Source organism: Excalfactoria chinensis, chromosome 3, assembly GCF_039878825.1.
Source record: "Excalfactoria chinensis isolate bCotChi1 chromosome 3, bCotChi1.hap2, whole genome shotgun sequence".
Lineage (NCBI taxonomy): Eukaryota > Metazoa > Chordata > Aves > Galliformes > Phasianidae > Excalfactoria > Excalfactoria chinensis.
Genome location: NC_092827.1, coordinates 91537721 through 91561245, shown reverse-complemented (window position 1 = coordinate 91561245; position 23525 = coordinate 91537721). Strand labels below are relative to the sequence as shown.

Here is a 23525-nt window from a genome sequence, read left to right as displayed (position 1 = left end):
TAATGCGGCATCTTGAAGACGACATCCCATTTCGGGTAACCTGGACACAGGAAACACTCGCGAACCCGCTCGAGTACAGCAGAGCATCTCGCGGGCAGGGCTGGACGCCTCACGATGAGGCAGTTTTCCTACAGGAACGGAGGGAATCGCAGCCCGCGCTGCCGCCTCGGGACGGCCGACAGCCGCGCCGCGCGCCCTTCGCGCTCCCTCTACGGCCCCGCCCCCGCGGCGGCTGTTGGGCGGGGGCCGCCCTCACTTCCTGGTCCGGGCGGGGGCAACATGGCGGCTAGCGGCGGTGTGGTCTTGCTTTTGGTGTTCGTGTTCGGCCCTCTCGCCGCTTCGGTTTTCTCCTCGTCGCCCGTGGGCAGCCCCGGCGAGCCGCGGAGCCGCGTGCAGGTGCTGAGCGGCTCCAACTGGAGCCTGGTGCTGCAGGGCCAGTGGATGGTGGAGTTGTGAGTAACGGCCGCTCTCCTGCCTGGGGATGGGGTGGTGTGAGGAGGTTCAATACTTGAGGGACGGCCGCAGGATCCGGCCTCATCTCGGCCCTGTGCTGCCCGGCGCGGAGTGGAGCCGGGGAGGCCTCTGCCCGTCTGCAGGCAGCCGCGGCCTGGGGCCTGGGTTCCGGGGGTTCCCCCTGCCCCTCATCTGCCGTGCTCTCTACTAAGTCCACTTGGTGGCCTCGAACTGATGGGCGCGTTGTGTCCGGGTGTTGGGGTCTGCTGAGGGTGTTTTTCCTCCAGGTTTTCGTTCTACACGGATGCAACGTTAGGCAGTACACGTTGTGCTGCTTGTTTGGGGCGGGCTTTCACTGAGATTTATGTGAGCTAGGAAGGCTGAATTGGGCAGGCAGTGCTTAGCAGGAGTGGTGTTATGTAAATAATGCGGTGTGCTATGGCTCTCGCGTTCTGCTCTTTAAGGGTTGTGCATTATGCTTCATTAATTTTTCAACGCTGAAGATGCTTTATCCTGTTGGCAGCCGGAGAGGTTTGCTGGTTGTGGCTGGAGCTTTAAGTGCTGCTGGATAACTTCAGTGATGTCCTGACTTTGCTAGTGGTGTAAAACTTGCTGAAGAGCAAATGACGTTTTGTGCTTGGAGGGAAGCTCACCTTTTTGTATTTAGAAGGGAAAAAAAAAAGGGGGAGGAATAGTTTAAGCTGTGGATGTGCATCATGGCTGCGTGCTGTGCAAATATGAAGTGGGGCTTTATTATGGCACGTATGCTATTTATTTTTCTGTGGAGGTTCTTTAACAGTTTTGAACAGACTAAGTAGCCTTTGAAAGAGGATATGACCCACCAACAACTGAACTTGTGCTCCTTCATAAATGCTTCCACAGCTGCTTAAAGTTTTATTCTTCTTCAGTATTGAATTTGAGTTATCCCGATCTTTTTAGAGGGCAGGAATGTCACTTCCCCATGAGCTTTGGTGCTCTGGATCTCACTGGAGACCTCAGGTTATTAATGAATGGATGGAGGTGATCCTGAAATGGCTGATCAGAGGCCTAGGGATACTCACTGTGGCAGCAGGGGACAGGGGTTGGCTGGATTAATTTTGAGTCATCTTATTTTAATTTTTTGGTCCAGTAGTATTTATTTATTTCTCTGGTCTAATGTTCTGGTCCTAGGTGGAGGTTCTATGAACTTGCTGTTAATACATAGCTCATTGAGTCTTAGGGAGGAAATAGACTACTTAAGGTGACTCAACCTTTCTTGTATTTCTGAGAAAGCATTTAAGTAACTACTGGTGCGTGCCCCTGGGGAAGGAAGAAGACAGGAACTGACTGAAATCAGAAGTGGTTGGGATGATGAACGGTTCAAATTGCTTTGTATGTATTTACTCCACTTGAAATGCTGATCCATTGGCTAAATTACCTTTAGGTTAGTTGTTTTTTTTATGTATTGTGCTTCATGTGGGAAAGAAACTCGGTCCTTCATGCTGCTTTCTGCTACACACTTCTAATACTTCCTCCTTCTGAGAAGGAATCTTTGCATGTCACGAGGGTGCTAACTTAACGCTGCTGTTTCTGAACGAAGTTTGAGATTCTTGGTTGAGTCTAAACAGTAGTTTGAGATTCAGAATTAGTTTCTTATGATTCTTACAGGTGTTCTTATATCAGCAATTTTGCCTTCTGCTGATTTTTATGTGGCTTAGATCTGGTGGTGTAGACAGGAGTTCTGCGCTTCACTGATTCATTTCTGTACTTTGTGGGGCTGGCAAGGTTGCAGCGCTGTTCATCAGACTTCATTTGATCAGAGAACCTGCTCTTTCTTTATAAGACTTCTTTAATGCAAAAGCTGTCAGGAAAGAAAAGTTGTTTGTTTTTTTCCATTTGTGGATGTAGCGTAGGCTAACTACCATGTGTTGCCACTATTTTTATTATTTGTTCCTGGGTGTACAAATGGAGAGACTTAAGCCAGAAATAACTTGTATGCAGGATTCGTGGGAGTAATAGGATTTTTCTTCCTTCATCCCTCCTAGCTGAAGTGTATGTACTTGACTGACTACTTAAAAATAATCAGTTATTTGTAGCTGGCAAAACTGCAGGTCCTGGAAGCACTGCTGCATTTTGATGATAATGTTCTGGATAACTTTGTGTCTGTAATAGACATCACAACAGTTCTTGCTTGCTGTTACTATCACAGCATGCAGACCTTTGCTGAAGTGCTGAAAGTATGATGCTGGAATAAACCGTTGCAAAAAGCTTCGTTATTTCTAGTTTGCAGCTGCATGATAATGTTTTGCAACCATGAGGAGCTTTTTGTCTTTGTGTCTGTTGGGGATATAGCATACTAATTCCTGGTCTCTATCCTTGAGTGTGTTTCAGCCTTGTGCATTTTGCATTTGTAAACTTAGCTCATTCCACACTTGATTGATCTCAATTTAACTTCCTCTTCTTCTTGAAGTAGGTAAATGTTAGTAGTCTTTATGCCTCTGACTACAGTTTAACTCCTGTTGATCCTACAGCACTCCAGGTTTTTGCCACTGGGAAAATCTCTCCTTCAGTTCCCATGCAGGGCATAAAGCATTTTGGTTCCCTTCAGTGAAACTTTCAGTGAAGTATTGGTGCTACATGTATCCTACACATGTGTGCTACATGGTCCTGAAAATGGGTGTTACGGATTCTTAATTCTTGTTAAGGCTTTGGGGTGTGGAGGGGGGGAAGTAAGGATACCCATAGTAGTAAAAAGTACGCAATAATCATGTTTTCAAATCTACCTTATCATGTAGCATACAGCATAGGCCTGTTACTTATTTCCTTATAGTTCATAGTTAAAGTGAGTATGCTGTAAGTCTAGATGAATATGTTGCCGTTTGCATGGTTTAATGCTTTTAAACTGCTCAAAAGACTGTAAAAACTTTAGAATTCAATGAATTATTGAACAATTAACTTAGATTCAGAGCTCAGTAAGACTGGGGAACTTTCTGTCACTTGTGAGAGTGTAGTCTTGTATTTGTCTTGCTAGACTTCTCTTTGTCCTAATAATTAGAAAGAAAAACCTAAACAGCCCACACCAAATACTAGAGCTTCTGTTTGGTTGTGAAGCTTCTTCTGCAGACCACCTGACTGAGTTGAGAGGAAGCAACCAAACGATCTGTGAATTCTTGTTTAATAACTGAACATTGGTTTGCCCTTTGCCAGACAGTGGCTGAACAGAAACTGATAAAATGTGAATCTGAAATATCCTTGGTAGCAGATGCTTTACTATTGCCAGAAGGACAAAACCATACTGAATGATGGAACTTAGCTTGCTGAAATACTTGAAGATTTTGCATCCTTTTTTGGGGGGATTGTTTGGCATTCTGTTTCCAAAATGAATGCTCTGTCCCTTTGAAAAATAAAATAAAACCTTCTGAATGGAACGTTTGTTTAGTCTTTTGTTTGCGGATGGCATTCTTACAGTTTTCTTGTTCTTGAATCTAGAAAGCTAAATAATCACAATATATATGGCCTTGCTCCCATCTTGTTCTTGAAAGGTTAAAGTATGCTTCATTAGTCTGTAGATTGAGCGGTGGGTGGCACTTCAGATGTTATCTTAGAGAACCCAGTTTCATCGGCTTTGTGGTCAGCAGTTGCTTTTCCCCTTGATTAGGATATTCCTGGAAAAGATCTGCATGTCAGGCTGCTGAGGGAAATATTGCAAAATGGGAGCTTGTAAGGTTGAGCTCTAGCTCTCAAACAAAGTTCCCAGAACAACACCTTAGTGCATTGCCATTCTGGTCAGTCAGCTGTAGTGTCTGGCTTCAGCTTAGCCCTTGGCTTGGGCTGCATGAAATAGTCCAGATACCCTGCTTGTGGCTCTGAAATAATCTCTTAAGCTTTTGTGAGCTCTTATTCAAGTTCAAACGTAGCACAGCTATACCTTTAGAAATGCTGCTGGTCCTCAGAAATTGGGTTATAGAAAGAATCTGAGATATTTGTTTCCTCTCAAATGCTGTAATGAATGCTGCAAGCATGTTTGCTAGGGTTTTAGCAGTTTGCAGAGACTGGCTTAACTGTTGTGAAGCATCTGTTTTGGGACTCTGAGGACAGGAAATTCACTGCACTGCATAGCACTTAGTAGCCCTTCCTGAAGATGAGAAGAGGAACACTGCTATGATTTCAATTAGAGTTGTCAATAATAAAAGCAGAATACCACATATTAACACAGTTAGTTGGAAATAATGGAGATGAGGAGAGTGCACAGAATGTAGAGGAATTAAAGATGTGAAGGAGGAATAGCTAGCCTAAATGTGTTGTTTCTTTACTCATTAAACTTTTGGCACGTTTCTGTGTTTAATTTGAAGGGAAAAAAAATGTGTGTCATCGAGAAGAACAGTAGTTCTGCTGCTTTCCCTTATCTTGGCAGTCTGCAATATCTATAGGAGCTCTTTCCTCTTGCTCACTTGCAGGTAGTGTACTCCCTTTAGTTTCTTGAGGAAATACTGATTGATTGACTTATGGCATAGTTGACTACCTTCCTTCCTCACTTCCTTCTTTGTTTTTCTTTTTTTTTAATGTTAGATCCTAGTAAGAAAGATGTCTTAGGCTGCAGCATTTCATGATAGGATTTTCATGTGTGAAGGCTGTAGAAACCCAGTTCAAAGGAGAAAGCAATCCTCAAGTACTGCAGTTTTACTTTATAGTACTCATTATCTTAAAAACAGATGCAAATTTTCACCCTTTTTTGGTGAGTACTTCAATGAAAAAAGTCTAAGAGCTACTGTTCTACATGCTTCCAGGGTGCTTGCACTTAAATTAGTTTAAACGAAGCCTTACCATGGGACTAATTGGCTGTCTGCTTTACTCACCTGTTTAAGGTTTGAGAGAAGCTTGGACTTCCACTTTCAGTTGTTTTATTGCTTTATAGTATTTTCTTACTGGACATCTGAATTGTCAGTCAGCTGCATCAGCTGTGGATGGCTGAGCACTTATTAAGTTCTTGTGTTTCAATGTTACACAATCTCTACTTTTTCTAAATATTGGTTTGTTTTAGTGCTCAGAATTTTTGTTAGACAAGTGAGAAAACTACTTGACAAAATAAAAACAATATCTTTTTTGTTGTCGTTAGTACCATTCTATGAGGGGCTGTCTCAACAATTGTGCCTCTAGTTCTTATAGTACTTCTGATCTGAAATCAGGCTAATTGCTTAGTTTGTTTTAAATGATGCCTTTCATGGAAGAAACAGATAAGTTGTGTTTTGAGAGGAGATAAGCTTGACTGAACAGGAGATCTCCATCTTTGCTGTTTTGCTGTTTTTCTCTCTGCCCATTGCTGTAAGCTGTTTTATCTTTGTTTGTAGATTCTTGCAACTTCCTGAAAGCATCACAGCAAGGTGAAGAACAGCATGCAGGGTTGCATCTGTTCAGTGTCCATAGTCGCTAATAATGATACTAAACAGGCAGATAGTGAATCGTTTACTTACGTCTGAAGATGGGTGAGTTGGTCAATTCCCTAGCCAAGCAGTTAAGAGTGGAAATGATTAGTGGTGTGGTCTATCACATTGTGTGTCAGAAAATCTAGGTCAAATCCTTCTGTGTTTACTAATTGCCTCTAGTGATACAACTGAATGGCATGCTTATTCAAACAGATTTTACCTCAAGTTTTTTGTTGTTGTTGTTGCAGCCATCAATGCAGTTGCTGATATTTGAAAGCCAAGACTTGTTCATATCTGCCCGTGTAATGCGCAAATTGCTGCAAGCGTGAGCTAATCCAGTTGTAGATCAGATGGAAATGGGCTTTGCTTTTCTTGACTTAAAGAGCTTAATATTTTGCTTCCAGATTTTCTTATGCTCTCTGTAGAAAAATTCTAGTGCTGTAAGGGATTGGGCTGGGAAGACACCTGGCTTCTTTGAAACAATGATTTTAATCAACTTACATCTATTGCTGTTGCAATGGCCCAGAGCATTAGATAGTCATTTGCCTTATTTACAGCAGTGAGGTGATGGGTGAGGATGTTTAAACTGTAAAGCTCTATGCTGTGTAAGAAGCCTGGTAAGGCCACAGGTGAGGTATCATGGATATGTATGTGCGTATGATAACGAACTTGGCAATGTGTAATTGATAGACGTGGAGTGTTTTCAGTCAGATTTATTTTAAACTTCTTTGTAATATGCAGCAACCTACAGGCAACTTTCTTTTGTCAACCAAGAGTCCAGGTCTTGGCTTTAATTCCAGTAGACTTTGATTTAAGCTGAGAAGACCTGAGTACTGTTTTCTTGGAACACCATTATGGCCACAGAACACGGTGCAAACATGTTAAGAGTTAAATGTACCCACTAGTGCAGAAGGGAGAGCTTGAGGAGCAACAGCCCAAACACTGGTTGTACTGAAGTGCTAATGGTCCTTGTCTGTTTGTGGAGTATAACTGGAGAAGTTCAGGTTGAATCTGCTTTTGTAAATGACCTGTGCTTGGGTCATATGAATGGATAGACTATAATAAAGACTACTTAGCACATGCATGGATCTGCTTTTCTACTGCTATATATATATATATATATATATTTATTTATTTTTTTTGTGTGTGTGTGTGTGTGTATATATGCATATACAAAAGTATGTATTTCAAGTATACCTTAAGCAGGCTGAGGATCAATATATCTTGAAAATCTCATGGCATGAATTTGATTCATCCAGAGAATCTGTATTCAGAAAACGTTCCAACTTCTGTCTTTAATTTTAGAGCAGCATCGGTAGCATTATCTGACACGTGGTTTCTTACCTGTCACTCAAACTATTGTAATAAAATGTAGCCTGTTTTTAAAGTATGGTATCTGTCAAACTATTAGTAAGAGCTCTCCACAGGGCAGCAGCTCCATGTGTTGAGATTTTTTCCAGCATCCCTTTAAACAATAGTGACAAGCTGTTTCTTGGCACAATTAGATATGTGAACTTTTTTCAGATGTACTCATAAAAAATGCTGTTTCATGAACGCTACAATACTAGCTTTAATACTTAAAAATGCACATTGTATTTTAATGTAATAGAAACTTCTGGTTTTAACTAGTGTTCTTTTAACATCAAAATTACAAGATTTCCTTCCCCCCAAAATATATATATATATTTTGTAGTGGTTTTGAAACCTAATAATTGCTCAGGAAGCTTGATTCTATCTCATCCATGAGAAATCATTTCAGGGTTATTTATTCATGTGAAACATTTTGGCTTCAGAGTGTAAGCGTTCCTGGTTAGAAGACCTTGAGGCAATAGGAGGTGTATCTGTTTGAGCTGGACAGCAGTTCGGGCAGTCAGACCAAAGGGGTGAGGCAGTCCCTGGTAGAGGTCCCCGGTCAGAGTACAGTTGGGTATGTGGGCTATTACAGATATTGGGCTCAGTCCATGAAGAAATTTCCTCTTTATTTTAAGAGTGAATGAGAAATGTGGTTGTGTTGTAGGAGATGGAGAGGTCAGCTTGGTCTCATTGAATGTTGACTTGCTGATGATAATGAGGCTCTGGAAAGGGGACAGAGGGTCTGAATAAAAAGGGGTGTCTTGTACCTAGTCATAAGATGAGTTCTCTGTTAGGGAATTTGCTTGCTTTCTGGCCAGTGTGTTGTTGGTGGGAATGTACTGAACTTGTATGTTAGAATATAAAAAGGCTTGCTTAGAAGAATAAGTAGAGATACATAGCATTATGATCATGATCATCACAGTGATCAAGAAATCTTCCTGACATGAGAACCCTGTGTCGTGTTGCTAATTCGCAACAATGTGTATTGAGTACTGTGACAAATAGTGTCTCTAGGCGAACTGATTTTGCTTCCTTACCTTCTAAAATATTAGAAACATATACATTCTGGCCACTAGTCAATTGAAGTGAGCTGTGGCTCACAGAAAAACTAAGTTTAGCACATATATATATATATATATGCTTAATATGCCTATATAACTAAACATTGCAAACTGCAGAAGCTTGACACAGGCTTTATCAATCTTGTTAAGGCAAAGTACACGAAGATGGCAAATGGGTTTCTATCAAAACAGAAATGTTTTCTGACTTAGACTTTCAAATCAGCTGTTCTATCTCTGTATTGATAATATCAGTCAGTGTCAAACTTGATTTTAATGGTTAAAGCATAGAAAACTCAACTCTTCAAACGTGTTCTTATCTTACATTAAATTAATCCTGAGGAAAGGCAAAACAGTGCAAACAGTAGGCATTTAGTGTGAACTTTCTTTAAATCTCTAAAGAGCACTATTGAAAAGGGCATGCTCTGATGTATTGACTAGCAGGCTGTGAGGCAAATGCAATTTCTAGAGGTACAGAGGTGTGGGTAATCAATACAGCATGCTAAATTGAATGATACCATTTCAGAGGGCAGCCTGGTTTTAATAATTCAGAGGGCTGCCATGAAAATAGATTTATTTTTCTATGCAAATAGAATAAATAATGTCTGATATACATTTCCCTGAGTATGAGAAAAATTGTTTGCTCTAGTAACATTAAGAAGTGCATTGTTTGATGCAAAACTACTTGATTATCTTATTCAATAGACTTCATTATGAAAAACTGTATTATTTTTTTTCCTGTGATTGATTTGTTTGTATTTTCTTTGCATGGTAAATCAATTTGAATGTATACATATGAAAATATTTTAATATTGCAACTGTTTCCCTGCCCTCTTCAGCTATGCTCCTTGGTGTCCAGCTTGTCAACAGATGGAATTGATATGGGAGAGCTTTGCCAAAGAAAGTGAGCAGTTGGATGTCACTGTGGGAAAGGTGGATGTTACTCAAGAGCCAGGTATGGTATATAAACATTTTTTTAATAAGAAGATTAAGTATCAGTATCTGAATGCACATTTTATTTTAATAGAGTACCTGGGTTAGCAGACCAGTAAGGAATAGGGGCTTCTAAACCAAAATAACATTATTCACATTTTGCATCTCCCCATAGCTCACGTAAGTGTTTATATGGCTGATTTGAAGAAATTAAAACTAGGGCAGTCAGTGATCGGGCTTTATATTGTACTAACATAGGCTTATACCCTATTTTAATCTTCTTCATTGGAAGCTGTTGCCTGTGTCATTCCTCTCCAAACTCTGCAGAGGAATCCAATTCTGTAGCTTCCAATTTCTGTGTTCCAGAGCACAGTACCACTACCACAGTGCAAGCTGGCTTGAATAAACTTGTAATGATTTGCATTATGATGCTGTTTGTTTGTTTTGTTTAATTGTATTAATGATTTTAAAGTGCAGCGTTTTTCCTGTTTTGATGCACGTATGCAAATGTTGATAAAAACAGTTTCCTACCAGTCCACTGAAGCATAAATACGATCTTGTTCCTGCTTTAGTGATTCCTTTCAAAGTTTTGAATGTTTTTGTGTAAACTGTGTACTGACACACTGACCTCTTGGTGTTGGGCTTGCCTGTAGTGTGTATAAAAATTAATAATGGGTCAATAAAGGTGAGTTTGGATATGAACAGTTTTTACGTACGTAACATTTATAGCCTATTTCTGCTTCTTCACATTAACAAAGCAGTGCTTACTCTGGAGTTAAGACTGTGAGTGAGGTTACATTATAATCCCAAATCCCATCTTCTAATTGTCTCCCAATTAGAGGTTCTTTGCTTAGGTGTTATTCATGTTTGGGATTTCAGTCTTGGTTATGACATTTCACTGTGATCAGCTTAGAAATGCAGTGCCAAAATGAGGCTTTGACAATAAAAGATTTGTGATTTGAAGACATTATTCTTCCCAGTAAAGAACTGGAATGGTTATGTTGTGAACTGGAGGGCCTGTGTATTTGAAGTTTGCTTTGGGTCTGAATTTATCTGACTTTTGAGTGATGTGAAATACTGAAGGTCTTAGGTGTGACTTCTAATTAAAAGTTCCTCAAATATTTGAATTTTTAATAGTGCTCAGAGTCTTGTCCTCTGAAGGTGTTTGATTTTTGTGAGTCAAAGAACTGGCCAAAATGATGCATTCATGCCAGCACGTGCATAATATACCTGCAATATCCTGTTCAGCACAGAGTAGGAAGGCTGTAGATACTTAAATTGAAAAACAAAGACTTATTACAGATTTAACCTTTTTGTGTTGATGTATTTTTGGAGGTGTGCAAGTTCCTTTGGAATCTCTCTGAAGTAACTGAGGCATTTTTACTATAGCCTTGTGCTTTGGTCTAATTTCAGTTCTTGTGCTTAAGTGCCCAGCTCCTATTTTTCACTTGCCGGAAGAAAGTAGTTGGAAATACGCAAAATAAGGGAAAAAACACTACCTGTACGTAGGTTTGCTTTAAGTAACACTTCAGAACTCTGTAGGGTAAAGTAACCATTCATGGTGCTTAATTACAGTTGCTACACAAAGAAGCAATGGATTTACAACATGTTTCAGTCACTTGACACACCGATCTCAAAGTACTTAAGTCCTTTGCTTCTATTCAAACATTCATTATTTTAAGAGCAAGTAATGGAGATGCTCCTGGATTTCAGAGCTCTCTGTATTTGTAGTGCCTTTGAGTTCTCAGTCTGAGTGTTTACCACCAGTTTCTAAAACAAGATTTCTTGGATCTCCGGTACCTAATCTTCTTGGAATACTTGCTTGTTGAAAGCATTGGTATTTTCAGATGGCTTCTCCATACTCTTTGTATTTTTTGGGGGTGGTGAATACCAAAGCTGTTAGTTTTTTTTCTCCTGTTCTTACTTTTCTGCTGACAATGTAATGGCATATGCTGGTTTTAGATTTGTAAATACATGCTTAACTTCCAGTTAAAACTATTAGCCAGTTAAAGTTTGCATTAGGCATGTGCCAAAACAATTTGCAGTGTCATTTGTAGCTCACTGAAGCGACTCGCATCTGATTTTGCTAATTTGAGGCAGTGTATTAAATATGCAAAAAAAACTTCCGAGTGTAGTTTTAGGATGCTTCAGTACATTTTGGCAACAGACTGTGGTTTATATACTTAATTGTTCTTTGTAAGACCATTGATGCTTGCTCAGGGATAGGTTACAGATAAAAGGGGGATTTAAGCTAGCTATTTCATTTGCCTGACTATTCCTCATGAGAATATTGGAGTTTTTCAGTATTTCCTTAACTTTCTTTGCTCTTAAGCTTGTTATGGTCTTCATGGCTTTTTTGTTTTTTCTTGCGCTGCTTTGCTTTCTGCTTGACTAATTCTACTGTTATGCTTGCATTTTTTGTTTACTTTATCTTTCTTTTTGCTGCCACGGCTTAAACTGTTTTATAAGATTTCCCACCATCCTGCTCCCCACAGCAATAAAAGATGGATGTAGAAAAATTGAGATGAAGATAACTTCTTGGAATGCTAAAGAAGTTTGTGCTTGGTTTGATTTTAAAAAGTTAGGTTTTTTTTTTTTTTTTTTTTTGTTGTTGTTCTATAGAGGGGTTTACAGTAGAAGAGTAATTAGTACTGAAATTTAATAATACCTGACTTAGTTCAGTCTGGTTCCCCTTTGTTTCTATAGGCAGAAATTCTTGCTGAAATACCTTGCCATTACCAACTTCCTGGTGCAGAAAACTAACTAATGACTCAGTTTCTCAGAAAATAGTTCAGAGCTTTACAAAAGGGAAAGTTAAATAAGTGATTTGTCCTGTCTTCCTTACATTGGAACTTTGTATGGAGGTGTTCAGTATGTTAGCATAGCACTTCTATTTATGTAGGTAAGAGTAACGTTTGGGAAGGAAGGATAAGAACCTGGAAACATCCAAAATACATTCTTGCTACAGTCATGTTCATGAGATAAATTGTCTTCCACAGATACCAGAACAAATAGGTTGTGCACAAGGATTATTTGGAAGAAACAAACAAGCAAATGAGATTACTTTATTTAATGACTTAAGTACAGGCAGTCTTAAATGTGCAGCTCTAAATCATTTAAAATAACTAGAGGATGAAATGAAATTGGGGCCAGAGTTAGTAAGGTACTTTTCTCATTGATACAGTCATTAGTGGTTCAACTTTCTAGAGGTCATCTGGATCAGACTGGACACGCACATAAGCACTTGTGATCCTGAAATAGAGGTGCATATTTTTGGTGGCTCTTTTCCCTTTTGATTGGAAGCCTGTGTTACTGCTCTGTCTGGTCAAAACATTCAGCAGTGTGCAAATATTCATGAGTGGATTCTGTGTAGGAAAATGTAGCAAACGTTCTTCTTCAAGGTAAATATTTTTACTTGATTTGGCAACAGTATTTTGTATGTGTTAGTTTGTAGCAGTTCTGAAGATTCAACTGTAAACTTGTTTATACAAAGCAGTGGTAAAAGCTGTGCAGTCTGCTTTCTAGTGTGCAAATACAGATCTGTAGGTATTTATAGGTAAGTCAGAATGCTGGGAAATTTTCAGTTTCACATAACTGTGTTTTTCTTCATTTGTAGGATTGAGTGGTCGTTTCTTTGTCACAACACTTCCTACAATTTACCAGTAAGTATCATACAGGAAAAAATTGTCTGCTTCTACACGCAGTCTCGTTTCTGTCCCATTTGTACAGTGGTATGGAAGGTGTAATGGCTGACTGGATTACAGAATTTTGAGGTTTTATTAAAAAAAGAACATTTCTCATGGTCTCAGTGCATTTACTGGTCATCAAATATGTATTTTTAACTTACGGTGGGAGGTTTTTTCTGCAGACGATTTTGTACCTAAATAAGCAATGCTTTTTCAGTCAGAAAACGTTGTGTAATAACGTATAAGAACTGATGCCAGTTGGCATTTATTGACATCTAGAAACCTCATTATCTGTAAACAGAAATACTTGACCTTGTAGAAGTGTATCACTACAGTTTCTCATTTTAATAATTGACTGTCCAGGCCTCATTTAAAATAGTACAGAAACTTTTTTACTAATTGTGTAGTACTGCTTCTGTTACTACTGAATTCTTAATCTGATGACTTGGTCCCAGTATGTTGCAGTTGTATCCTTCTGGCCACTTGTTTTACACTGGAATGCTGGAATGCTGGGGGGGGAAGGGGAACTTAGGAATAGATTGTATTTTTAACATAGAGCTAAAGTGATGTTTATGTTAATTTGTATTTATGATTTTTAGTGCGAATGATGGAGTATTTCGCAGATACCGAGGCTCACGGACATTGGAAGATCTTCAAAGTTATGTTTTGGAGAAAAAATGGGAAGCTGTGGAGCCCGTCGCAGGATGGAAGTCTCCATCTTCTATAATGTAATACTTTGTTTATATTAACGAATATCATTAAGGGTGATATGTTGACTGTTGAAAGACAAAAAGTCTTTATAGCCACCTAAACACGTAGGCTTTGCAGAAGCAGTCTGTATCAACAGCCTCCTTTTGCAGTTTCTCACCTTCAGAAGAAGGTTTCTTTTGTGCATTTGATTTTTTTCATTCCTGCTGAGGTTTGTATATACTGACTCTGAAAATGTATAAAGGGAGGAAGAAAGTACAGCCACTGAGCATTACGTAAGTGCCAGTTCTATTTCCTAAGTAATAAAAGCAAATGCATGTTTATACAAATGATTATTTGATTTCTGTCTGCTTGTGGCAGTAGCATTTAGCTGCAACCCTTTCTTATTTATTTGTTTGAAAGGAAGTTTTGTGTCTTTCTTTAGAATAGGAGATAGCATAATACTTATGTAATATCCATTATCTCTGGGGTACTTGATTTCCTTTGAAATTGTGTAGACTGCTTGCATGTTGTAAAAGATGAAACAAAAGTATGTGAGTGCCCTGCATTTCATTTTGATTGAACCTATTGTCTAAACTCAAATGAAAAATCCAGTGGGTATACAATATTTAGTAAGAGGGTGAGGAGCTACAGTGCTGCATGCTGCTGTGAGGTGTGGGAAAGGTGCTCAAACCTGAACTGTGGGAACTTTTGTGATTAAATTTGAGTGCTCTCTCAAATCATTGTTTCGGTGCTTTGTACTGAGTCAGCTTAAATGAATGTAATGTAGGGAAAACATAATTTACGTTAGCTTCCTTCTGACAGTTATCAGAAATCTATAGGAAGAATATTTTTTTTCTAGTTTCTGCACAGTTTTTTGTATATCTTAACTTTTACTTATCCTAGAACCTCTTCTTCCCTTTTCATTGTGTTTTAGGATGCATGGTATGGCAGGGCTATTTCATCTCTCTGGGTGTATCAGGGTAAGTAACTATGTGGTAATATATTCTGTACCACACACACCTTCACACTTAAAATAATACTCTGTTTAGAAGTCAAAATGTAGTTGAATGTTTTTTGTATCTTTTTATGAGACTTAGATTTTCCTTATGCTTAAAATACAGTTGATATGTACTATTTTTGTGCTAGAAGTTCTGCAGTACCAACAGGCTCTGCACCAAAAAGTAGCAGTTTGATTATAAAGGTTATCATCAATACGGAAAATGCTTACTTTGCATCTGTATTTCGAACTACCAACGAAATTACGTTGGAGAAAGACTGGACAGTAGAAAAGTGATTGAGAGAGAAACATTTAATGTACACTGGAGTATGTTTTGAGTTTATAAAACTTATTTGGAGGTGCTTCATTTGGATGATGTTTTTCCCTGCAGTACATACATACGGAAGAGTTTTAGTCCTTTCTGATTCTGACCAGGAAACACGCTCTTTCTCACAATCATCAAGTGTAGCTAAGATTGAAAGACTATCTGTAGCAAAAGTCTTGCTATTGTAGTACTTGGTACAAAAAAATAAGCATAGTGGGGAGTCTGCATAGTAAATGTTTGTCTCAGCATCAAGTAAAACTTTCAGTTAGGTTTTCTGGGCAAGTTATCTTCTTTCTTTCATTGGATAACAATAGCTTTTTATAACCTTCTCTTATTTCTCTTATGTGTAATGTTGTCCTTGTCTAGTTTCCTTCCTGAAAGATTAAATACTCTGAGAAGGAACTTTTTCTAATTTACTTTATACTTGGGTGGATATTTCAACTGTCCATTTCCTTACTCTTTTTGCTGTGCTATCCTTGCATATGCTTCAGTAAATGTTGGATGGACTTCTGATATTAAGGGGAAGAGAGAGAGATGAATCTTGGACTTGGGAATATTAAAGCTTCTGTAAATGTTTGTGGTTTGTTTTCTAATGGATGTACTCTTGAAAGAGATGTGATGTTATAATTGACTTCCTATTGGGCTGTTCTGTTTGATGTGATGCTTAGTTCAAGCAGATGAATATGAAATTGAACCCTGCTGTTCAAACTTTCGAAGAAATCTTGATGTTGCAGTCTGATTTTTCTCTGGAAAAGAAGAAACAAATTACTTTAGAATAGGTGACTCTTTAGCTCTTAAGAGTTTCAATAAGAAAGAAATTGCTCTGTTTTACTTAATGAATGAATTCGCAAGTTTAAGTGTGTTTTGATCTTTGTACAGTGGCGTCTGCCACTCTGTTTCCCAGGTGTAATTATGAGGACAGAGTTCTGTATGGAGTCTTCGCTTGGTGATGGGCTTGTGCAGTGGATATAAAATAACGACTGCTTTGAATTGTTGCTTTTTTGGTTTGAGAATGTTTAACTTCAAAAGTACCTTTGTTTAAAATTCTTTCATTGATGTTCTGTGACAGTTTGGTGTACAGGTTTATGCCATGGGTACATCTGACCTGTTAATCTCACTTAAGTACTTCCAGAAAAATACAGAACTCTAGAACTCTATAGTACATTCTGTGCTCTGAGTATTTCTCCTGCATCTACGTGTAGTAAGATAACATGTGCTTATCTGCAGCAAAATTAACATGAAAAATTCAGTCAAGCAAAAGGAAGATTTAATCATATACTTAGCTGTCACACTAAACTTTATTTTTAAAGGATGGCTAGGGCTTGTGTGAAAAGTGTTTGGTGTGTGTATATATGAGTACTGTTGTGTAGGGTCTTAATTAGATGCTGATTTGTGTAATGGTCTCAGCAGAATAAAAATCACATGTGGTGCCTGGTATGAAGTTAATAAATACCTTCTCATTTTCAGCAAATTCATAACTACCTCACTGACACTCTTGGAATTCATGTTTGGATTTCTTACGCAGTCTTCGTCTTGGCTACCTTACTGATTGGCCTGTTCCTGGGTTTGGTAAGGAAGTGTATTACTTAGTTACCTAGAAATCTTAGTAACCTGGAGGGGGGTGTGGGGAAGGGCAGTGGTACCAAAAACTTTGCTAATAAGTTATAATGCAGTACCTGGTTGTAAATTGCTTTTTAATTGGTATACAATTAAAATCCTGAAGTATTCAGTACTGCAGATTGACTGGCTGGTATTATTGCCTACTTCTGGTAAAGGTTAGGGCTGTTCACTCAGGTAAGTTTCACAAATAGGCCAAATTATTCTTCAGTTTATGTTTGCTTAGTCCATACACCAAACCAATGTACTTTTTTGTTAAAGACTTCAGGATTGCATGTGTGTGGTCAGAATGATATAGAGGCTCCAGCTCCTTAAAACAGGCTTTTATGGAGGGATTCTTTTATTAGCTGAAATGGGAGTCTATTAGTGGGAGTTAGCAACGCAAGTATGCTGCTGTACTGCTACTCAAAATGAAAGGACAAAAATCTGTAAGGCTTTGAGGATTTAGGGGGTTTTAATTGACTTACTCTATTTTCAGGATGCTAATGTTGTGGTTACAGATCACTCTTTAGTAAACAGACTTCCTTCTCTTCTGTGATCTTTTGCTTTAAGTCTTTGTCAGGAATTGGAAAATCTAACATCTTATTAGCCAGAACTAATGCACTGATATGAATCTTCAAAGCATTGGAAAGGTTTTTCAAAGAAAGCTCTGTGTTAAATTCAGAGCTGTATCCTGAACCCTGGGGGTTACGATGGTGGGGAAGAAACTCAAAAGTTGCTTTACCTGCGTAGTTGAAATGAATTTCTTTTGGAATACTTGAACGCTGTGACTCTCTAATCTCAACATTAAAAGAGAGAGTGAGCTGGAAAAGGAGATATAGATAGGAACATGAATTTTGTACAGATTAGTGGTTTGGTGCATATCCTGCAACTGCCAAGCCTGTTAAACCAGCAATGAGCCTAACTGTTCTTAACTAGCTGCTAAATTGCTATTCCATGCAGTTGTTTGGGGCACTTGGATTGTCACCCTTCAGCCCTGATGAACTGATGAAATAAACAGAAGCTGTGTAACGGATGTTTATAAACTGTTATTTCAATACAGCGTTTGTGTCTTTAGGCAAAGACACTTTATTATATGTAATATATGCAGTACTGATGTATGTTTTATTGTACAGTTAAAACAGCTGCATCTTTCTACATTTTAATTCATTAACAAAAGAACACAAATCAAGGTAACAAGAAGCAAATGGCTGTGTTGAGTTTTTAATTGTTTTCCCACTTACCTAAAACCCAAATGAAAACACAAGAAAGGCTCCCACTCCACAAAAGAAAGCCCCATACTGTAAAATAAACCAAGCGAACAATAACCTAACTCTCCCAGACTGAAAAAAGTTGGGGAAAAAAAAAAATCTATATTGCAACCTCTTCTAACACCTTTTGTGATGGATATATATAATTCTAACACTGTATCATTTGTTTCTTCTATTTCGTTTGTACTATTCTTAATGTATGGCAATGAGAGAAAGGTCTTTCTTTGTGTTTTGGTTGTATGTAGGCTGCTCTAGCGAAGAGACAAATCCATAAGATAGAATCGAATGTGGAAGATTAAAGTACTTCTTGTATACTGGGGAGACAGTGAGTCAGATCTACATAACATGCCAAAGCATAGAAAATCTTGGCCACGAAGATTTCTGGAGTATGAAATACAATAAATATCCTCAACTGGTTCTGAACATCTTTTCTGAAGATGCTAAGCATTTCATTTCTGAATAAATTCGGGGAGATAGGAGGCAGGAACTATGGAGTGGGAAACAGAATGTTTGTTTAGATACAGAGCTTGCACTTTTTCCCTCAGATTATTAATTAAGCTCCTCCAGACGGCTCTTGCCTTGAGCCAGATAATACAACTTTCTAGATTTTATTTTATCTAAAAGGATGTGTAGTAAAATAGGAATTTCTTCGTTAAAGCTATGAAGACGACTAGAAAAAATATTTAGACAGAGTATTTGTCAAGAGCTTTCTGACCACTGAATTTCTTGTTTCCCATGACACTTTCAGAAAGGAGATCTGTTGGTGTTCTTGCAGTTGGAACTTGAAGTTGAATGAGACAGTAATGTTACTTTCAATTTTAAAAGCCAAAGCTACAAAGCAGTTAATGTTTATTGTATAAAGTGTTAAAGCGCTCAGTGTAGATCCAGCTAGGGATGGGTATATGTTGCATATTTCTTCTGAAGTTGTTCTTGAGATCCTGTCAAATTCAATTAACTTTTTTTAGCATAAAGAAAAAAATCCAGACTTGGTGAGTGAATTATTATATCTGTAATGGTGGTAAGACTCATCATTTATCATTTGTTCTCTCAGCAACATCTTGCTGTTCAGCAGGTTTCTGCGCATTTCAAGTTATGGAAAAGCACTCATCTTTGTTCATCTGAGTATCTAAAATTACATGCTGTTAAGAATACTTTGCTATTCAAATTATAGCACACTAATCTTTTCTGTCAAGTTCCCTTTTTAAGAGCTCCTGCCAGTGAAGATAGTCTGAAGTGAAAGTATATTGAAAGTCTCTGAAGTAGAGAAAATAAATGAATCCAGAATCAGTGCAGTAATAAGGTGATGGAAGATGAGTAACGATGTATCCCAAGTCACACTATTTCTTCTTATCACCAGCTTGCCGATTATATTTTTACATCAGGTACAAATAAAACAGTGTAGGGGCTGCTGGAATGAAATGCATGTTTGTTAACCGAGGCTTTTTTTCTCCACCCTTTACCCAGATGCTGGTTTTGATTTCAGATTGCCTTTGTCCATCGAAGTCAAATTACAGAAACGAAACATCTGGTAAGAATAAATGTATGCTTGTAGGAGGGAGGGCAATATGTTGTCAGGCCCTTAAGTCTCAGTCAGTAAATCCAAGTATGCATTTTAATCACTCAGTGACAAGAATTTGTATGTCTGAAATATCAATAAGAGCATCTGCTTGGAGGAAAGTTTAGCGAATAACAACAAAAAAACCCAACACAACCTAAAAACAGCGTTGTTTCTTTCTTACACTACTGTCAAGTGGCTAAAGGCTTTCAAAATGACAGGTTCCTTAATAAATCTACGGGGTTTTGTTTATTTTTTGTAGCTACATCTTTGCTAGATCTGTTGCTTAAATGTAAAAGTGATTTGCTTTGGTAGGATACTTGCATGTCCTGTTGTATACTCTCTGTTGCCTTAGGAATATTCTGGATCTATACAATTCCCTATCTGTGTTGTGGAAAGAAGGGTAAAGAAGGAAAGAGAATCAAATAAAACTAGATCGTGCAGGAAATAATAAACTGACAATTGGAGGAACTTGGACTGCAACTTATCATTAGCCACGGATCAGACTTTGTTGCAGTATTGAGACTTTGAGACTCCCTGTATGAGCTTCATATGGGTAAAGATTAAAACAAGTGTTTCTGGGTCCAAATCTTGTACTCAAGACTGTTTCTTAGTGCATGGAGGAAAGGGAGGAAAGTTAGGCTTCTGGTGATTAGATGGTGTCTTTTTTTTAACCCCTCCCTCACCACATATAAAACTAAATTTCCCACTGAAATTTTAATGTTACTCACTAATCTAAAGGAAATAATATGTGGTGTGGGGTGTTGCATCTCCTTCAAATAAAAAGAAGGGGTGCATCTTGCTGATGCCCACTGAGAGGGCTTCAGACCAGTATTCTGCTCTGTAGGGAGTGGGAGGCAAACGCGTGCACACAAAACTGAGCCTGTTGTCAAGATGTCTGTGAAGTTCTAGAACTCCTTGTGGCACAGTTGTGCAATCAGGTGGTGTCAAAATGGAACTGTAATTAACAGTTTATTTTCTAGTTATGTACATCTGTGTTCACTGTGTAAGAAGATGCATCTGTGACACTTGCCAGTAAGACTTTAGACAGATTTAGGATTCTTTAATATGCAAAATTACTCTTTTCAGAATCACCATATCGATAGAAAAAGTGTACTGCTGCAGTCTGCTATTCCGTTGGCTTACTGACCCAGCAGCTGTTGTTACCTGACAGAGCTGACTGCTATCATTTTCTCACTGATCTGTTTAGAAATGAAGTATCTTCATGGAACCAAGCAACCTGTCCTGTCTTTAGTTTGTAACTTTGTGGAACCGTTTGAAAGCTTTCGTCCTGATAAGCAAGTAAAATGAATGATAATGGAAGGGAAAGACTACGGAAAGTTTATTTGAAAGAACTGGAAAATGAGGGGAAAAAAACAGTTTTATACAAAAATTTTCAGTGAAGTTCGTGAATATTTTGGAGTTGTAATACACTGTAATGTACCTGATGTATTTCACATGTGTAATAGTGAACCTTTAAAAGAAAGTGTTCTGAATATCAGTCTAACTTCATTCGAAACTCTTTTGTTTAGAGGTAATTACAAAGGAGAATGTGGAGAATGCAGAGAATGCAGTGTTAGAAGAACCGGAGGAGGCCACAGAGCTTTCTGCAGATGATGCAGAAGAGGTTGCAGAGGTAAAAGATCTCTCAGAAGGAGAAGATGCACCAAATTCGAGTGTTGATGACTCTGAAGAGGACTTGGCACTTGGAAAAGAATCAGGTGAAGAAGAAGAAATGGAAGACTTGAACGAGCAGCCTTTGGCTGATTCAGAGACTGAAAGCTCAGTAAGACAGCGTCGAAGTCAGGTGGCTGATCATGGACTGTAGTTTCTGGGGCATATTTTATACACTTGGACCAAAGAAGTATCAGACCCTGGGTCTGAAGCTGAAGCTTACACTTGATTTATCACTTGTGTTTACGGAAAACCTCTGCTCTTTCAGCAGGCTTTTCTTTTTCTTTTAAACTAGTAATTATTCACTGAGGTTTTTTTTATAAGCATATATGCTGTGTATTGTATAACTCCAGCCATGACAATCAAAGTGAGCGTTATTATGTTTTTGAAGACTTGTAAGGGAAAAGGGGGTGTGATGGAGTCTCAGCACTGACCTAAACAAGGCAAGGACTTTGAGTTCTTAAGTAGCTTGGCAGGCCTGTGACTTGTCTGTCTGAATGTTAATTTTTTCCTAAAGCCACACAAGCACTGGATCAGCAATAGAGCAGTGGAAGGAGGTACTTTTACTAGTCTTCTGTTTAAAGACATTGTATGCAATGGATTTATTTTTATTGCTTTCAATTGAAGCACCTTTCTATCTTTCTTCAGTGTTTGTTTTGAAAGTGTATCATGCAGTTTCCTTTGCTTTGTGCCCTGGTTTGTGTAGCCCCAGATTTTTCAGACTGTGGTAATTCAGAGGCTTGCTGCACAGCTTAGGCTTGTCAGCTGTTGTTTTTTGTTGGGTTGGTTTTTTCTGACCCAAGGAGTGTGAATAATCAAAAGCTTCAGGCCCATGAAGAATGACAGCTAGATGCTTAAAATATCTTTATAACTAAGAGATTTAAAAGAAATTAGTTTGGTCAGGGAAAACTTCTGCCAAAGCATGACTCTTTTCTTTGGAGACTGCATCAAGAAGTGCTCATTTTGCAGCCATAGAATTGTGTATTTTCTCCCCAGCACAGGCTTGACACATGCAGTGCATTTCTGCTGTTTCCACCTCAGAGTGGCTTTGGCAGAGCTCAAAGTGCTGTGGTGGTGGTATTAATTGAGGGCGCACTTACGGGTTCACCTTTGTCACTTTTCTACTTTGTTACTAGATTCAGCACATTAGGAAAAAGGAGGGGCAGGGGTGAAAAGCAAGGAGAAGCTTTTGGTTTTGCTACTTTCATCAAGGTAAATGTATATCAAACTATATAAAGTGAAAATGGCTTGCCAGGTAGACAACATTAGATATGATTAGCAAACTAAGTCATTAATGGTATCTGTATTTTCCTCCTTTGGTTGACTTGGTTAATGGCTTTTTAGGTAAAGAATATTAACAGTGAGATCATGAATGTTCCTAATTTGATGTATAATCTCATGTGCGTAAGATGTATCTTAAGATTAACTTTTTTTTATATTGCATAAAACTTGCTAATGTGCATGAATTTCATCTAGAATAAAGAGTAATCAGATGAAATCATTTCTCTTACTAGAAGAGAAGTTGCAAGTGCAAAAAGATAGTTTCCTTTGAGACTGATATTATTAGGGCCAATTTGTCTTGAAATTTGACTTTTAATGCTCATAAGAGAGCATATTTACTCAACTTTACAAAGAAAGCTGAGCTTAAGTATTGCATATAGTAAATGTTGCATATAGTGTCTTGGAACCATATAGTAGAAAGTTTAAACTTTTCTTTATACAACTGTAACAGATAATATTACTCTGCATATATTAAATACAATTTTTTATGGACCGTGCTGAGTTGGGCTTGAATCTCATTCTCCAGTAGTGGAGATATGTAAATATGCTTTCGCATATGTGGAGGCAATACAGTTGCACTATAAAGAGAGCAGTTGTTTTGTGTTATGTGTGTATTCTTCCATGTAGTTAAGAAGCTGTAGAATCTCACAGGCTGCAGGACTCCATATCAGTTCAGATATATTTAATTTTATTTTTTTTTTGAAGGTCAAACTAAGCATGTATTTGCAAAACTTAAATATTGTGGCTGCTGTAGAGGGAGTAACTGTGCATGTAAGAGCACAGAGCACAGTTTTGTCATTTCTAGGATGTATTTGCTTTTTTCATCATCTAAAATGCAAATGAGACTTGAGTATATTTTAGTGAGATGAGTAGGAACCGGTGTTACGTGGACTTGTGTAAGATAAGAATTGATATATCCTTTCAATCATGGGTCCAAAGCTTCTGCACGCTGAGGAATATGGAAGAACCGCATCCAACATAGGTTGATGACAGTGATGCCTTTGTGTACCGAAGAGAACATTTTAAACTGTGTAGGGCATTGTGACATTTGCAATGTGTCAGAACGAATATGTAAGTATTAAACTTCATTCAGTTTCTTTCTACTTCTTTAATAATGTAGAGCCAGTCATCTAAATTTTTCTGCAGCTGTTTAGAGATGTTCCAAATTTTGAAAAATACAGAACATTCTTATTCCTCACAGTGGCTTTGTCTTACACTGCTGAGAATATGGCATATTAAAGAAGTATTAAG

General features: G+C 38.2%; 2 protein-coding genes across 2 annotated transcripts in view; both read left to right on the top strand.

The window, feature by feature from the left end:
• On the top strand, nucleotides 1-23220 carry TMX4 (thioredoxin related transmembrane protein 4). The gene is made up of 8 exons (XM_072331030.1): nucleotides 1-452; nucleotides 9106-9221; nucleotides 12816-12861; nucleotides 13485-13613; nucleotides 14510-14555; nucleotides 16365-16466; nucleotides 19229-19292; nucleotides 20852-23220. Exons 1-8 carry the CDS (start codon nucleotides 115-117, stop codon nucleotides 21145-21147), a joined length of 1137 nt encoding a protein of 378 aa, XP_072187131.1. The 5' UTR covers nucleotides 1-114; the 3' UTR covers nucleotides 21148-23220.
• HAO1 (hydroxyacid oxidase 1) overlaps nucleotides 23204-23525 on the top strand; it is a 37805-nt gene continuing 37483 nt past the window's right edge. Inside the window, exon 1 of the mRNA XM_072331032.1 lies at nucleotides 23204-23345. The gene's annotated coding sequence lies outside the window, so the exon portion shown is untranslated. The remainder of the gene's footprint in view (nucleotides 23346-23525) is intronic.

What these genes read in the sequence shown, in the direction of transcription:
- TMX4 (XM_072331030.1), top strand. Translation starts at nt 115, where the DNA reads ATGAGGCAGTTTTCCTACAGGAACGGAGGGAATCGCAGCCCGCGCTGC. An exon ending in ATCTCTCTGGGTGTATCAGG is followed by an intron (nt 14,556 to 16,364) that starts GTAAGTAACTAT and finishes TCTCATTTTCAG; the next exon opens with CAAATTCATAACTACCTCAC. An exon ending in TTGGCCTGTTCCTGGGTTTG is followed by an intron (nt 16,467 to 19,228) that starts GTAAGGAAGTGT and finishes CCCTTTACCCAG; the next exon opens with ATGCTGGTTTTGATTTCAGA.